At 41.8% G+C, this 16581-nt stretch overlaps 1 protein-coding gene across 1 annotated transcript; it reads left to right on the top strand.

The window, feature by feature from the left end:
- LOC107615518 (uncharacterized protein K02A2.6-like) lies at positions 572-1663 on the top strand. The gene is made up of 2 exons (XM_016317576.1): positions 572-806; positions 1371-1663. Exons 1-2 carry the CDS (start codon positions 572-574, stop codon positions 1661-1663), a joined length of 528 nt encoding a protein of 175 aa, XP_016173062.1.

Raw genomic sequence — 16581 nt, 5'->3', positions numbered from 1 at the left:
AGGTGAGACTGAAGAAGTTCAAATCAGAGACACTCGAGACAAAACAATAAACATAGGGGCGAATCTACGAAGAGACCTAAAGGAGCTGCTAACAAAGCTCCTATGGGATAATTCTGACCTCTTTGCATGGAAGGCCGCCGACATGCCCGGTATTGATCCCGGACTAATGTGCCATAAGTTAGTCGTATATCTTGGGTCTCGGCCAGTACAACAGAAGCGTAGGAAGCTCAGCCCGGAGAGGTCGCAAGCCGTAGAGGAGTAGGTAAAAGCCTTGTTGGAGGTAGGGTTCATAAGGGAGGTAAAGTACCCATTATGGCTAGCCAATGTAGTATTGGCCAGGAAGTCAAATGGGAAGTGGCGGATGTGCACCGATTACACCGACCTCAACAAGGCCTGCCCAAAAGATCCCTACCCACTCCCGAACATAGACACGCTAGTCGACGCTTCATCAGGGTATCAATACCTCTCCTCCATAAACGCTTACTCGGGATACAATCAAATCCCAATGTATTAACCCGACCAGGAGAAAACCTCATTCTTAATCCCAAAAGAAAACTATTGCCACATAGTCATGCCCTTCGGACTCAAGAACGCAGGGGCTACATACCAGAGACTGATAAACAAAGTTTTCACCAATCATATTGGGAAGCTGATGGAGGTTTATGTAGATGACATGCTGGTAAAGACACAAAGGGAGGAAACGTTGCTATCCGACCTCACTGAAGTGTTCGACACCATAAGAAAGCATGGGATGAGACTTAACCCCACAAAATGCACTTTTGCGGTAGAAGCTGGAAAATTCTTGGGCTTCATGCTCACCCAAAGAGGAATTGAAGCAAACCCAGATAAATACCAGGCCATACTTCGCATGAAAAGTCCGACCTATGTCAAAGAGGTCCAGCAGCTCAATGGAAGACTAGCGGCTCTGTCTAGGTTTCTAGCTGGATCAGCCTTGAGATCTCTTCCTTTCTACGAAACACTAAGGAAAGGAAGAAGATTTGAATGGATCCTAGAATGTGAACAAGCTTTTCAAGACTTCAAGACATTTCTGGGACAACCACCCATCTTAGCCCGACCCAGGGAAGGCGAGGAACTAATCCTATACCTCGTTGTAGGAAGTCGGGCAATAGCCTCAGCACTAGTGAGAGAAGACGAAAACGAACAACAACCTATCTACATCATCAGCAATGCTTTGCAAGGGGCTGAATTGAACTATCAAAAGATAGAAAAGTTCGCCTACGCCCTTATACTTACTTCCCGATAACTCCGACCATACTTTCAAGCTCACACCATCAAAGTACGGACCAACCAACCCATAAAAGGTATCTTACAGAAAATAGACTTAGCTGGAAGAATCCTACAATGGGCAGTCGAGTTATCCGAATTTGACCTCAAATATGAATCTCGGACAGCTAGCAAGTCTCAAGACCTGGCCGACTTCATCGCAGAGTACACCGACACCCCGGGCACCCCTACAGAGTGGAGCCTTTACGTGGATGGCTCCTTGAACAAAACCGGGAGTGGCGCAGGTGTCATTTTAGAGAGTGATCAGGGAACCCAAATCGAGCTCTCATTAAAGTTCAAGTTCTCCGCTTCAAATAACCAAGCTGAATACGAGGCCTTACTGGCTGATTTGAAGCTAGCTAGGGAGGTAGGAGCTTAGAAGCTTACCATTTTCAGCGATTCACAGGTAGTTACCTCACAAATAGAAGGGAGCTACTAGGCTAAGGATCCCACCATGAAGAAATACCTAGACAAAATCAAAGAACAGCTCAGATAATTTAGGGGATATGAGGTCCGACATATACCTCGGGAACAAAATGCCCAAGCTGATGCCCTTTCAAAACTAGCCAGCACCAAACCAGGGGGCAATAATAGAAGCATTATCCAAGAAACACTGCAAAATCCGTCAACCTCGAAAGAAATAAAAGTCCTAAGTATATCAGACCAGGACCAAGGGTGGATGACTCCCACAGTCAGCTATCTCAAGTCTGAAGCACTTCCCGCAGACAAGAAGGAGGCTAGTACGAGAAGCATAGTACTACACCATAGTTCACGACGTCTTATATAGGAGAGAAATCTCTATACCCCTTCTAAAATGTGTCCCGACCTCCGCTACGAGGGAAGTTCTTGAGGAAGTCCACAGTGGCATGTGCGGTAACCACCTCGGGGCACGAGCTTTGTCCAAAAAGGTACTCCGAGCTGGTTTTTACTAACCAACCCTACAAAAAGAAGCAACAGAGTTCGTCAAAACATGTCCCCCATGTCAGAAACACACCAACTTTCACATCGCACCACCCGAAGAGCTCATTTGTGTTACTTCACCCTGGTCGTTTGTAAAGTGGGGTCTCGACCTCCTCGGACCTTTCCCTCAGGGATCAGGGCAAGTCAAGTTCCTCATTGTAGGAATAGACTATTTCACGAAGTGAATCGAGGCTGAACCTTTAGCCAATGCCACCACCCAAAGAAGTCAGAAGTTCTTGTACAAAAATATTGTCACAAGATTTGAGGTCCCATACTCCATTACCACAGACAATGGCACTCAGTTCACCGATACGAGCTTTAGAAACCTGGTAGCCGACTTGAAAATCAAGCACCAGTTTACCTCCGTAGAGCACCCACAAGCCAATGGACAGGCGGAAGCCGCTAACAAAGTCATACTGGCCGGGTTAAAATGAAGACTATAGGACACCAAGGGAGCTTGGGTTGAAGAACTCCCGCAAGTCCTATGGGCATACCGGATAACACCACACTCAACCATCGGAGAATTACCATTCTGTCTTGCTTATGAAATAGAGGCAATGATTCCTGTAGAAGTAGAAGAAGGATCCCCTAGAGTAGTCCTCTACAACGAAAACACCAACTCGCAAGTGCAAAGGGAAGAGCTCGACCTACTTCCAGAAGTCCGAGAAAGAGTTCGGATCAGAGAGGAAGCCCTAAAGCGTCGAATGGCTCTGAGGTATAATCGGAAGGTAATCCAGCGAAGCTTCACCACCAACGATCTCATCTTAATCCAAAATGATATCGGAGCAAGTCGGTCAGGAGAGGGGAAGCTAGCAGCTAACTAGAAGGGACCATACCGAGTTACAGAAGTACTAGGAAAAGGCTACTATAAGGTGTCCGACCTCGAAGGGCGAGAGCTACCAAGGTCATGGCATGTTTGTAACATGAGAAGGTACTATAGTTAGAAAGTAGTAAAGATCTTAGGTCAAGGCACACTCTTTTTCCTAAAAAGGTTTTTTAATGAGGCGCCAGGCCGAGATCTAAGAAGCTGCCCGACCTAGAAGGGTAAGCACTCTCATGTACATTCTTATTTATGTTTTTATCTCATTATTATTTGAATGAAAGTCGTCAATTCCCTAAAAAGTTTCCTACCAAGATGCATTACTCTAAGCTCATAAAACGCGAATTTCATCGCCCGATTAAAAGAGGTCGGCAAGGTGAAGCGATAGAAGCAAGATAATGCAAGAAGTTATAAAAGTAACCCAGAAAAAGTGGCCTGACGAGGTCTAACTAAAATGGGATTACTAAAAATAACTTGTGAAGGCCCGACAGAGAAGTCGGACCAGTGAAAGGATCACTAAAAAGAGACAAAAAACATCTTGCAAAGGTCAAAGAAAGGTTAATAAACCAAGGCCCGAAATGCTCAGCTATAAAAGTTCAAGCATGGAAAAGGATGTTACCTAAAGCTAGAAGCACGACCTCAAGACGGAGCTAAAAAGTCATCCAAACTATAAAGAAAAGGTTCCCCCTCGGAACACTACCTAAAAAGTTGTTGGATTATGACTAAAAGCTCAAGCAACAAAGCCATATAGGTCGACGTCAGCTAAGAAGAGGCGCGACTCAAAGAAACAAATATGACCTCGAGAAAAGAACAAGTAAAAATCCAAAAGGTTGAAAAATAACTTAAGGCTCAAAAGTGCTTAGCTAAAAGGGTACAAATCCGCTCAATGAAAGCACGATCTCAAAACAGGGCTACAAATTTCGTACGAACAAACTAAAAAGGTTCTATGTAAAGAACACTAAAAAGTTGTCGGACAGGTTACTAAAAGCCCGGACACTAAGCCACAAGGACAACTCCACCAAAGCAGAGGGTTGACAACACAAACTCAAAGCAAGGCATGATCCAAAAAGGCAAGGGTAAAAAACCCACATTACCACTCAAAGGAGGTCGGACTGGGAAGTACCAAACCTCTATAAAATCCACAAAGGTCGCAAAAGTGAACCTCCAAACATTAAAGGTTTGACTGACATATTAGCAAAACACATCCTTCAAGTTAAAACATTAAAGACTCAAAGGTTGCCTAAAGGGCAGTCCAAGAGTTTAAAGTGTTTGTTTTTCAAAAAACAAAGTTGCTAGGAAGCAATCAAATGTCAGAAGTCACCTACAAAAACTTACATAAAAAAAAAAGTTCAACAAAAGTCCACAAATCGGACTACACCGTTACAAAGATATTGAAAGGAGAAAATCACAAAGGGGTTAAGTCCGCCCCAGTAGCAACATTCTTGGGAGAAGGAGGCTTGGTCAAGATCGGGGTAGCATTGACAACTCCATCTGGCCCGTTTAAAATCTCCACGTCCGGCTCGGACTCAGGGGGGACCACCTCGGCAGAAGGATTTGAAGAGGTTGAAGCTGCAGAAGCCTTGGCCGGTGGCACAAGGGGAGGAACCTCATCATCATCATCTGGGGCAGGTACAATCTTGCCATCCTCCACCACATTATCCATACTGAATAAGGAGAGATCGGCCTCGGGAGCAAGAACTCAGACCTGAGCCTTCAGGATCTCGTACATATCGGTCATACTACTCACCATGTGTCCCTGAAGCTCCGCATAATCATCTTGGGCAGATTGAAGCCTCTCCTTAGTTTCTAGCAACTCGCCGTAGGTCCGAGTATAGCTCTCCTTATACTTTTTTGCAGTCTCCTCGGCCAAGTTAGCAGCTGACTCCACCACAGTAGCATGCTCCTTCTCTTTCTCCACATCAATCTCCAACTTGGTAACCCGGGCATCAAGTTTATCCTTCAGACTTTTAATTCTATCATACTTTGATTCTACACAAAAACCTACCTAAAGCCCGTGCTAACTTAAGCATCGGAGTCTCTTGCAGGTACCACCACCCTCCGATGACCGAGGATTGGCAAGCATCTCAAGATCCAGTAAATCAGACGCAACAGCTCCGATCACATCAGAAGATCTCATTCGAGATCGACCTTCGGTTTCAGGTAACCCACGTAACAAAAAGGTTTTCAAAATAAGTTCGGAGAGATTCTAAACAAAGTAAAATAGAGTCCAACGATCTTCGCCATCTTTCAGATAAACCACAGCTCACTGTTGGGCATTTGGACCTACATCTGAAAAATAAGAGATATATACAGAATGAGAACCCGCGACCCATAGGTTCCTAGTACGGTAAAAGTGCCAAATAAATACAATGCACTATAATAAAAACTCACTAAGCATCCTAAACTTCACTTCACCAAATATTCATCCTATATTCTCGCTATTCCATAAATAGGCAATCGTGATAAGGGAATGCTAAATCTAATTCATCTTCCTTATGCTTCCCAAATTTTTAACTCTTTAACAAATCAGAATCAGAATCATAAACAAAACAATCACCAGTTATTCTGTCTCAGCAATTCTTTATCAATACCTCATATCCTCACCTGGAGCAAGTGAAATCACTTCACTGCGTCTACCCAGGGAGCTCAAATCATCCCATTTAATATTCATCATGGTAAATCAATCATCTCATCATTTTATTTCAACAAGAACAGCCCTCAGCGTCAACCGACACCAGTATGAGTGATGGGTGGAAATGCGATTTCCACACCAAAACTCACCGGCAAGTGTACCGGGTCGCATCAAGTAGTAAAACTTACTTAGAGTGAGGTCGATCCTATAGGGATTGATGGATCAAGCAACTTTAGTGGGTGATTAGTTTAGTCAAGCTAACATTGGTGAATTGAAGTGAAATTGAAGCAACAGAATGTAAATAACAGTGAATTTAAAGTTACAGAAAGTAAATGAGCAGAATCTTAAAGAGCAAGAAATGTAAATTGCATCAAATGTAAAGTGGGCTGGGTGCTGGAAAGTAAGGAAGCAGTAGATCAAAGCTTAGAATAATTACAGAGGGATTTAATTGCAGGAAGAGTAAATCAGATCATAGTAAGCTTAAATGAAAAATTGTAGAAAGTGAACTTGCAGAAGAGAATCATAGCAGAAAAGGAAATTGTAGCAGAGAAAGAAATTGAAATTTTCATAAGCCAACATTGAATTCAATACTTGAAAATGTAACAATATAGAAAAATTAAAAGTGTTTCAAAGAGGACTTTCTATTCTACCCTACTCCTAATGCTCTCTAGCAGAGCCAGCCTTCTTTCTAAAATAGAACATATGCCTTTTTATAGGCTTTTCAAAAATGAAAATAAAATTGAAATTAAAAATAAATTACAAAATAAAATTTCTAATCTAGCTTCTCTGTGTCTTGTGCCTTTGAGTGATGTCCATGAGTTTTTTTGCTTTGGGCTTGAAGAAGAGTGGATTGATTTGGATTTGGCCTTGGATGAATTTGGATCAGGTGGGTTAGGGTGTGTTTAGTGAGGCTCTAGTGGAGCGCTCAGTTAAGTTAGTGAACTGAGCGCTACACATGCTCCTTGTCATGCTTCCCTTGCGCCAATTTCCTCAGCGCTCATGGCGCTCAGTTCGGTGATGCAACGTAGTGCCCCTTGCTTGCCTTGGTCTCCCTCTTCGAGCCTTGGCTATTTCATTTTGGGAGTTTCCTTCCTTAGTGTAGCTTAGCGCTCCTTTGTGTGCAGGATTCCCTCTTCGAACCTTGGCTGCTTCATTTTGGAAGTGTCACGCTTGCTTTTCTTTAAATGAGCCAGGAAAAAGTTGAAAGAGTTAACGTAGTGCTCCTTTGATTAGAGCGCTATGCCTTGATGTTTAAGCGCTCCGTTGGATCTTCGAACGCTATGCCTTGTTGCGCCTTGCTCTCCTTTCCTCCAATGCTTGTAGTGTTCCGTTGCTTTAATGAACACATGGATTGGCTTTGCATGCTTTTAACGCCTTTGGCAAAGAAAACTTAATAATGCATGCATTCATTGGCTTTGTTAATTAATTGCTAATGCATTGGCCAATTGGCTTTAACGGCATTAATCATGAAATGCATGCTTTCATTAGCTTCTTTAGTAATGCCGATCATTGCATAAATTCACTTGGCATTGGCATTAATAATTAAATGATTCATGCATGCATTCATTGGATTTGTAATGCCAATTACCGTGAAGCTCATTTATTTCATTCATGCATGCATGCTTTAGTTATTAATTCATGCATGCATAAGGCATTAATGATTAAATGCTTCATGCATTCATTCATTTTATTAGTAATGTCAATGCTTTAATACAGCATGGTTCATGATGGCATTAAGGTTCCAAAGTTCATGAATGCACGGCTTCATGGTCATGGGCCACGCTTTTAAAAGCGTGGCCTAAGGTTCCAAAGCGTGCTCAACTTCAAAGCGTGTCCAAAATTCCTCTTTTCTTCTTTTTAGCTTATTTTGTGTTTTTTGCTTCTTTTTCTTCTTATTTCCTACAAAGTTTATAAAATCAAAAGATCAAAGAAATATACCATTTAAGCACAAAAGAATGCAATATTTAAGCACTAATCATCAATTTCTTGTATGAAAAAGCATAAAAAAACATGATATGATGACATGTCATCAATGAGGGACCTCTTAGTTGTAGAAACATAAGCAATACACACAAGTAATACACAATTAAAGTACAAGTAAAGCAAGTAGCTGATGCCAGGACATTTTGGCCAGTTTCACTGACCTTTTCTTTACTGTTTTTAGGGTAGTTTCATGCATTTCCTTAGGAAATAAGCTAGTTTTGGGTAGATATTCACTTACATCTTGATTCGAGCATACATTGTGCACCTTACATGATTTCATGAGGATTTTGCATGAATTTAATGACAAATTGGATGTTGCATTTTCCATGACTTGGATTAGAACTTTGATGCACTTTATTGCTTGATTTCAGGACAAAGGAAGCAAAGAAGAACCACATTAGTGGCTACGTTAGTTACACTAACGTTAACGCTAACGTGGAATGGGAGTAACTTGCAAAGTTAATGAGAAAAGTAATTGCCAATAACGCTCTCGAAGCCATCATTGCCCACGTTAAGAGTCACATTAACTAAGTTAACGTGAACTCTAACGTGGAAGAAAGGAAATGGAGCCAACGTTAGTGACACTTAATATTATCACTAACGTTGGACCAAGCTCATAAGTGGCCACGTTATTTGCCACGTTAACTTGGTTAACATGGCCTCTAACGTTAAGAAGTAAAGGGAAAGCCAACGTTAGTGACATTAACTTTATCACTAACGTTGGCCAAGTCACAATAAGCCACGTTAACTCCCACGTTAACCTAGTTAACGTGGAAGCTAACGTGAAGAAACAAGGTGGTCGACAACGTTAGTGACACCAAACATTGTCACTAACGTTGGAAGGAACACACACAAGCCCCAATAAGCCATGTTAACTCCCACGTTAAAACGTGAAGAAGGAAGGAGATCGCCAACGTTAGTGACACCCAAAATTGTCACTAACGTTGGAATGAGCCCATACAAGCCACTATGACCCACGTTAACTCTCATGTTAACTTAGTTAACGTGGAAGCTAACGTGGATAAGGGAATGATGAGCCAACATTAGTGACACTCAACTTTGTCACAAACGTTGGAGATGGATAGCATGGCCACGTTAGTGACAATGGTAAGTGTCACTAACGTTAGTGACAATGGTAAGTGTCACTAACGTTAGTGACAATGGTAAGTGTCACTAACGTTCTCGAAGGTTGGCAAGCCTACGTTAAAAGAGCCACGTTAACTAAGTTAACGTGGACTCTAACGTAAGGAAGGGGGAGACTTCTGAACGTTACTGGGAAAGGTAAGTCCCAGTAACGTGTGCGAAGGGCATAGAAGCAACATTAGTGGCAACGTTTGTGCCACTAACATTGAAGTTAACGTGGCTCTTACTTTGGTGAGGAACGTTAGTGAAAAAGGTGATTGTCACTAACGTTCTCGAACCCATATTTTCACTGAACGTTAACACCACTAACGTCCTGAGCTAAAGTCTCTGCCCACTTCACACTTTCTCTCTGCATGTAAAGCCAAGCCCAATGAAGAAGAGAAGTGCTTCAAACTCAAGATCCAAAGGCCCATACCCAAGACTTGAAGAGCTAACTAGAAGAACAGAAGAGTAGTATATATAGGAGTAGCTTTGAATTAAATAGAGAGTTGGAAATTATAGGGAGCCTCTTGGCATAGAACTACTCTCTGTATTTTACTTTCTCTGCACTTCTATTTTCATAATGTACTCTCCATTTTTGTTTTCATTTTCCAGAGCTATGAATAACTAAACCCCTTTCATTGGATTAGGGAGCTCTGTTGTAATTTGATGGATCAATACTAGTTTTCATTATTCTTCTTCTATCTTTTCTCTTGATTTTACTTGAAAGCTTTCGATCTTCATCCAATTGGGTAGTTATCCTGGAAAAGAAGCTATTCAAACTTGGATCTCTTCTGAACCTAGAAAGAGGAATGAAGAGATCATGCTAGAAATACTTTCTCATGCTGGACCAAATTGGGTTTGGATGGATATGTGACTATAATCCTCTCAACACTTGATTTGGGAAATGCATGTGGTATAATCAGTGACCATACTTCATCTCTTCTCACGAGCAATTGACCAAGGAATTGGCTATTGATCAAGATTTGTGAGATTGAATTACAAGAAATTGTAATTCGATCACTTAAGATTGCCAAGGAGATCAATGAGTGCATTGATTGAGGAAGAGATGAAAATGAAATTGATCCGGAGAATGCAACATCTCCTGAGCCCAATGAACTCCCCATTCCTGATCTTACCCATTCTCTTTAATTTCTGTCATTTACTTTTATGAGCAATTTCTCCATTCCCATTTAAGATTCTGCACTTTACTTTCCGTCATCTACATTCAGCTCTTTATTTCTAGCATTTACTTTTCTGTTATTTACTTTCTCGCCATTTAATTTTCTGCAATTCTCAACTCAAATTCTGATTCGCTCAACTAGAACATTCCTCTAATTAAAGTTGCTTGATCAATCAATCCCTGTGGGATTCGACCTCACTCTATTGTGAGTTTTTACTTGACGACAAATTCGGTACACTTGCCGAAGGAAATTTGTTATAAGACAAGTTTTCCGTGCATCAAGTTTATGGCGCCGTTGTCGGGGATTGATTGTGCATCAACAATGATTAAATTGGAAGATAACTAGATTGAGCATTTTTGTTTTGTTTGATTTAATTTTCTGTTTGAGTAATTTACTTTCTGTTTTAGTTAATTTCTTCCCTTCCCCTTACTTTTTCTTTGTTATTTACAATTTATTTCACTAACCCACTAACTGTTTGATATATTGCATCACTCACACTAACAATAATTCTGACAGAAATACTTTCTGCATCTATTTTCCTTGCTTGTACTTGTTGGTTGTATGACAGGGAGAAGAAGCAGGACTTCAACTTCCTTTGATTCTGAACCTGAGAGGACCTTCCTTAGATTAAGGAGGGAAGCAAGAGGAAAAAGAGTAGTTGGTGCTGAGGAAGAGGAGGAATACTTTGAACCAAACATGGAAGACAACATGGAAAACCATCATGAAGAAGAGACTCACAACCATGGTGGAAGAGGTCGAGCAAATCATGCTGGGGAGGATAGAAGAGTTTTAGGTTCTTACATCAATCCAAACCCAGGAAACTGTGGAAGTAGCATTCAAAAGCCAACCATCCACGCCAACAATTTTGAACTGAAGCCACAGCTCATCACCCTTGTTCAGAACAACTGTTCGTTCGGAGAGAGTGTCCAAGAGGACCCCAATCAACATCTAACCACCTTCCTGAGAATATGTGACATAGTGAAGTCTAATGGTGTTCATCCTGACGCCTATAGACTGCTCTTATTTCCATTCTCACTCAAGGATAAGGCAGCCAAGTGGCTGGAGTCTTTCCCGAAGGAGAGCTTGACAACTTGGGAAGATGTGGTGAACAAATTCTTAGCAAGATTTTACCCTCCTCAACGAATCAATAGGCTAAGAGCTGAGGTCCAAACTTTCAGGCAACAAGATGGTGAGACTCTTTATGAAGCATGGGAGAGGTTTAAGGACCTAACAAGGAGGTGCCCACCAGATATGTTCAACGAATGGGTGTAGCTGCACATTTTCTATGAAGGCCTGTCATATGAATCAAAGAAGGTAGTAGACCATTCATCTGGAGGATCTTTGAACAAGAAGAAGATCATTGAGGAAGCCATAGATGTCATTGAAACTGTAGTAGAGAAAGACTACTTCTATGCTTCCAAAAGAGGGAGCACTAGAGGAGTAATGGAGCTAAACAATGTAGATGCTCTGCTGGCTCAGAACAAGCTCATTACCAAGCAGCTGGCTGACCTAACCAAGAAGATGGAGAGGAACCAAGTAGCAGTAATCTCCACTTCATCAACAACCCAAGAAGGAGTGAATGAAGAAGCAGAAGGTAGTCAGGAGCAAGCCAACTACATTGGGAGTTCACCTAGGCAAAACCATGATCCATACTCCAAGACTTACAACCCTGGATGGAGGAATCACCCAAACTTTGGGTGGGGAAATCAACAAGACCAAAGCCTTGATCAAAGTCGCCCAAATCCCAACAATGCAAGCCACCAATATTTCACATCTAGACCATATCAACACCCCAATAACAACACCTCTCCACATCCACATCAAAACCAAAATAACTTACCTCATCCTTCCACCTCTAATCACGATCTACAATCATTTGATGACAGACTCTCAAGGATTGAGAATCTACTTGAAGGCATAGGCAAGGAGATTCAAGACAACAAGGTGTTCAAGGAGGAAGTGCGAGCCAGTTTTAAGAACCAGGGAGACACAATCAAGAGGTTGGAATCTCAAGTGGGGTATCTCTCTGAGCAAATTCCCAAACCCACAGATGGATTCCCAAGTGACACAGAGAAAAATCCGAGAGGTGAAACAAAGAAAGTAAGATGGAAAGATTGCAATATGGTCACTATAAGTGATAAGGAGACTGAGGACAAGCCAAGCAAGCTATCAGAACAACCTGAAGATACCTCAGTAGAGAAGAAGGAAAAAGATCATCAAGAACCAAAAATCTCACAACAGGAGCTGCTGAGACTCTATGCACTTTTTCCCCAACTACTCAATGGTGCTGTGGAGAAGAGAATATACTCAAGGTTTCTAGATTTGTTTGCATCTCTGCATATCAACATACCATTCATCAAGACTATTCAACAAATGCCTGCGTACATCAAGTATATGAAGGAGCTGCTTCCCAGGAAAAGCTCACTCAAGGGAGGCCAAACTATAGTGATGAACAAGGAGTGTAGTACCCTCATTCAACCACAGTTGCCTACGAAAAGAAAAGATCCAGGGAGTTTTCATGTCCCCTGTGCCATAGGAGAAACAATGTTTGATAAAGCACTCTGCGATTTGGGAGCAAGCATCAACTTAATGCCCTTATCCCTGGTGAAGAGGCTGAAGATCAATGAGATAATGCCCACAGATGTAGTCATAAGGCTGGCAGACAAAACTCAAAAACAAGCAATAGGAGTGGTGGAAAATGTATTGGTAAAGGTTGGGAAGTACTTTCTTCCCACAGACTTTGTCATCTTGGACATGGAAGAGAGTCACACTCACCCAATCATATTGGGAAGACCATTCCTAGCTACAGCCAGAGCACTCATAGATGTGGAGCGAGGGGAGCTCATATTGAGGATCCATGATGAACGACTCAGCTTTAATGTCTTCAAACTCTCACAAGAATCAGACCAAGAGAACAAAGAACCAAGCAAAGATCATTATGAGATGCTGACAGAGGAAGCAAGCACTGAAGCACAACCAGCCCATCTGGGAAAGCCCTTGGTTGATGAACAAGGAAATAAGCATTTGTCACAACTCAAGGAAAAGCTGGAGGAACCTAAACCACCAGAGACATGTGAAGACAACAACAAAATTCCCTTAGAAGAAGAAGTCACCAAGAGCAAGGCAACATCAAAAGGGACAAAGAAGAAGGTATCAAGGGGGTGGAGGAACAAGAAGATCCCTACAGAAGACTTCTCTCCAGGGGATAAAGTGATCTCAGCTTACTTCCCAGATATTCCCCCTGATCTCCCCACTATACCATCTCAGTTACCTAGGGTCTTCACTATCAACAGAGTTCTCTCCTTGGAACATGTAGAGATCATTGATACAACCAATGGATATAAGTCCAAGGCAAGAGGGGAGGACTTGAAGCATTATCAACCTCCCTAATGAAGGAGAAACGTCAAGCTAGTGACGCTAAAGAAGCGCTTCATGGGAGGCAACCCATGTTTTATATGCTTTTAATAGTGAATAAGTCAATATTCATGAATTCCAACCCAAAATCGACAAACACTTGGTGAAATCCTTGTTATACAGTATATAGTGAAGAACAAGTTTGGTGTTCAAAGCATGCCAAGAAAGCATGGATGCAACTCAGAGCATGCTAGTCTTGGAGCTTTGAACAGAACTTTTCATCACAATGCTCCAAACTAAGTTTGGTGTCACCCCATGATGCCACCAATGTGCATATAAGGATACACAGTTAGTTAGTAAGTTGGAGTTCATGAATAAACAAAATCTTTTCTTCTTTTTATTATTCTAGCCGTAAAGTTTAACTTGTTTTTTTTCTTTTTTTTTTAATTTTCTTATTTGATCTTTATAGGGAAAAGGAGAGGAGCATTGAAGGAGATTGATTGGACAATTAAAGGAGAAAGGTTCGGCCACTTCATGAAGAGAAACTACACACTTGTCTCAAGAAGGAATGCATTGGAAAATGTTGCCATGCAACATTGAAGAAAGGAGACTCTTGAAGACCGAACCAATAACCCTCATAAAGTGATGATCCTTGTCCTTTCTCCATGCACAACCCCAACCGTCCATCAAGCAACCATTCCATCAATCCACACCCTCCATTCACTCACAATCTCCATATATAAGTGAGTCCTAGTGCATACATACCCCTCACACTCAAATTCCCACTCTTCACACCTCTCTATTTCGGATTCCTTTTCACTTCCTTCATTGCATTCAACCCTAAACAACCAAAAGTCTCCACACCATTGCCAACTTCACACATTAACCCTCATTCATGGCATCTTCGAGCTCTAAAAGAAGGAAGGAAAAGGAATCTATGGAGCAATACCCGTATGATGAAAAAAGATTTAGAAGCTTGCACCATGCATTGTAATACGGGTGGATGGTGGATAAGGAGATCATTTATGAGCTGGGATTTCAAGTTAGGAAAACTGAGTGTCCCGAAATCACAAAGAAGGTAGAAAAGAGAATATGGGAGCTCCTCACTGATCCGGTCATTAAGGTGAATGCAAATCTTATAAGAGAGTTTTATGCAAATGCGGTCCGATATGATAAGGCAGATGAGTCATATACAAGCTTTGTGAGAGGAAAGATTGTGGATTTTGGTCCCATGAGTGTCATGAGGGCATTAAAGCTGCGGTCCATACCATTTGAAGAAGAGAGTTACCATTCAAGAATAGACAACAACCCTAATCATGACTAGATTGAGCAAGACATTTGTGTACCAGGAGCTGACTGGGAAAGATATGCAGATAGGAGACCAAGGTTCATCAAGAGAGCAGATCTCACCCCGGAAGCAAAAGGGTGGTTCGAAATTGTAAGGAGGTCCATCCTTCCAGCAGCGAACAACTCGGAGGTGAATCTCAAGAGAGCCACACTGGTACACTGTATACTCAAAGGAGGAGAGATCAAGTTTCATGAACTCATAGCAGAAGGCATTAGAAAAATGGCAGAGAAAAGCGACTTAAGAGGAACGTTAGGTTACCCCAGCACTATTTACCGACTATGCAAGAAAGCTGGGGTGGTGTTTGAAGATGAGGACCCCGTGTGGATAAAAGAAGGCATTCCAATAACCGTTCGACGAATGCATGCTACCGCATCCCCCTGCCTCAAAGGAAGCAAAGGAAGAGGACAGCCCCTCAAGTAGTGGAAGGACAAGTCTTAGAGGAGCAAGCACCAGCCACCTTGGATATGCACGAATTGCAGGAAGCGGTTGATGGGCTATCTCGACAATATTTGGAAAGCCAAGGAGCACAGAGAGAGCTTCAACTACAGATGATGGGGCAGCAAGAGGAGTCACTCTCAAGATGGATGACTCAATAAGGGGAGTGGCAAAAGCAAATGATGGATCAGCAACTGAGTCAAGGACAACAATGGAGTGAAACATTCCACAAGATGGAACAAAGACAAAATGAGCAACAAGAATCCATCCAGAGGCTAATCAACATCCAAGCACATCAAGGTGCACATATACATGAGATGCATCGAAGACAAATAGAACAGGCAGAACTATTGGACGAGCAAAGGGCATTCGCAGAAGGAGTTTACCTGAGCGAGACTGGGCATCATATAAATACTCAAGCTAGGCTCGGTTACTTGGTAGGACAGCTACCTATATTGCATCCAGGAATCACAAGGTATCAAGAAATGAGGGATGAATTAGCACGAGAAGAAAGAAAAAAGGTGGAAGAGAGTCATGAATCAGTGAGGAAGGCATTTGAGGATTGGAAGCAAGCAAGATTGGCACGGATGCGAGGGAATGCAAGAGGACACAAAGAAGACAAACAAGGAGGAAAGCATGGGCATCCACAAGAGTAAAAGGTGGTGGAGTTCCTTCTTTGGTCCATCTTTCTTTATGCTTTAAATAAGGAAGATCTTGTATGAAATAGAACTTGCTTCCATGATAGTTTAAATTTTTTAAATTCTGTCTCTTAAGTTTTGTGTTGAAGAGGTCTATGCTTGCTAGTCTCTATGTCACTGCATCATCTCTTTACTTACTTGTATGCTTGTCCCTTTGAATCAAATGAAAAAGAGAATGAGTGTTTCAAAAGACCAGAGAGGAGTTCATACTATGGAGTAAGTTCATGAGTTTATGGTATAGTTATAAGTTAGCTAAGTTGGTTCAACCACAAGGTGGAAGGACAACTATCTGTCATTAATACTATGCTTAAGACACACCCCATGAGACTAGCTAAATAAGAAGATCCTAATAAGAAAAAGGGAAAGAACAATAAAGGTTGAAAAATAAAAGAAAAAGAGTAAGCAATAAGGCTAGGCACCAATGGTTTTAATCTTGAGGCATGTGTCTGTGGTGCTCCTATATGAGGGATCTACTTGGATGAATAAGCTCTTAGGGGTGCCTTATCACTTGGTAACTTGGGTTAACTAACTCAGGATTATCAGCTGAAAGTTCACTATCAAGAGTAACCTTCACTACAGAGCATTTAGTAACCCAAAAAGGTGCTGGACACCAAGGTCTCAAGAAAAGAAAATAAATAAACTATATGCCTGTGGTGTGTATGTATGGGGGAAAGAGACTTGAGGGAGTAAGTCCTTAGGGGTGTCTTAACACCTAGCACCTTGAACCAACTGGTTCGGGAGTGTTGGCTGAAAGCTTATTT

The sequence above is a fragment of the Arachis ipaensis genome, chromosome B09 (genome assembly GCF_000816755.2).
Source record: "Arachis ipaensis cultivar K30076 chromosome B09, Araip1.1, whole genome shotgun sequence".
Taxonomy (NCBI): Eukaryota; Viridiplantae; Streptophyta; class Magnoliopsida; order Fabales; family Fabaceae; genus Arachis; species Arachis ipaensis.
This window is presented reverse-complemented; position numbering and strand designations above follow the sequence as displayed.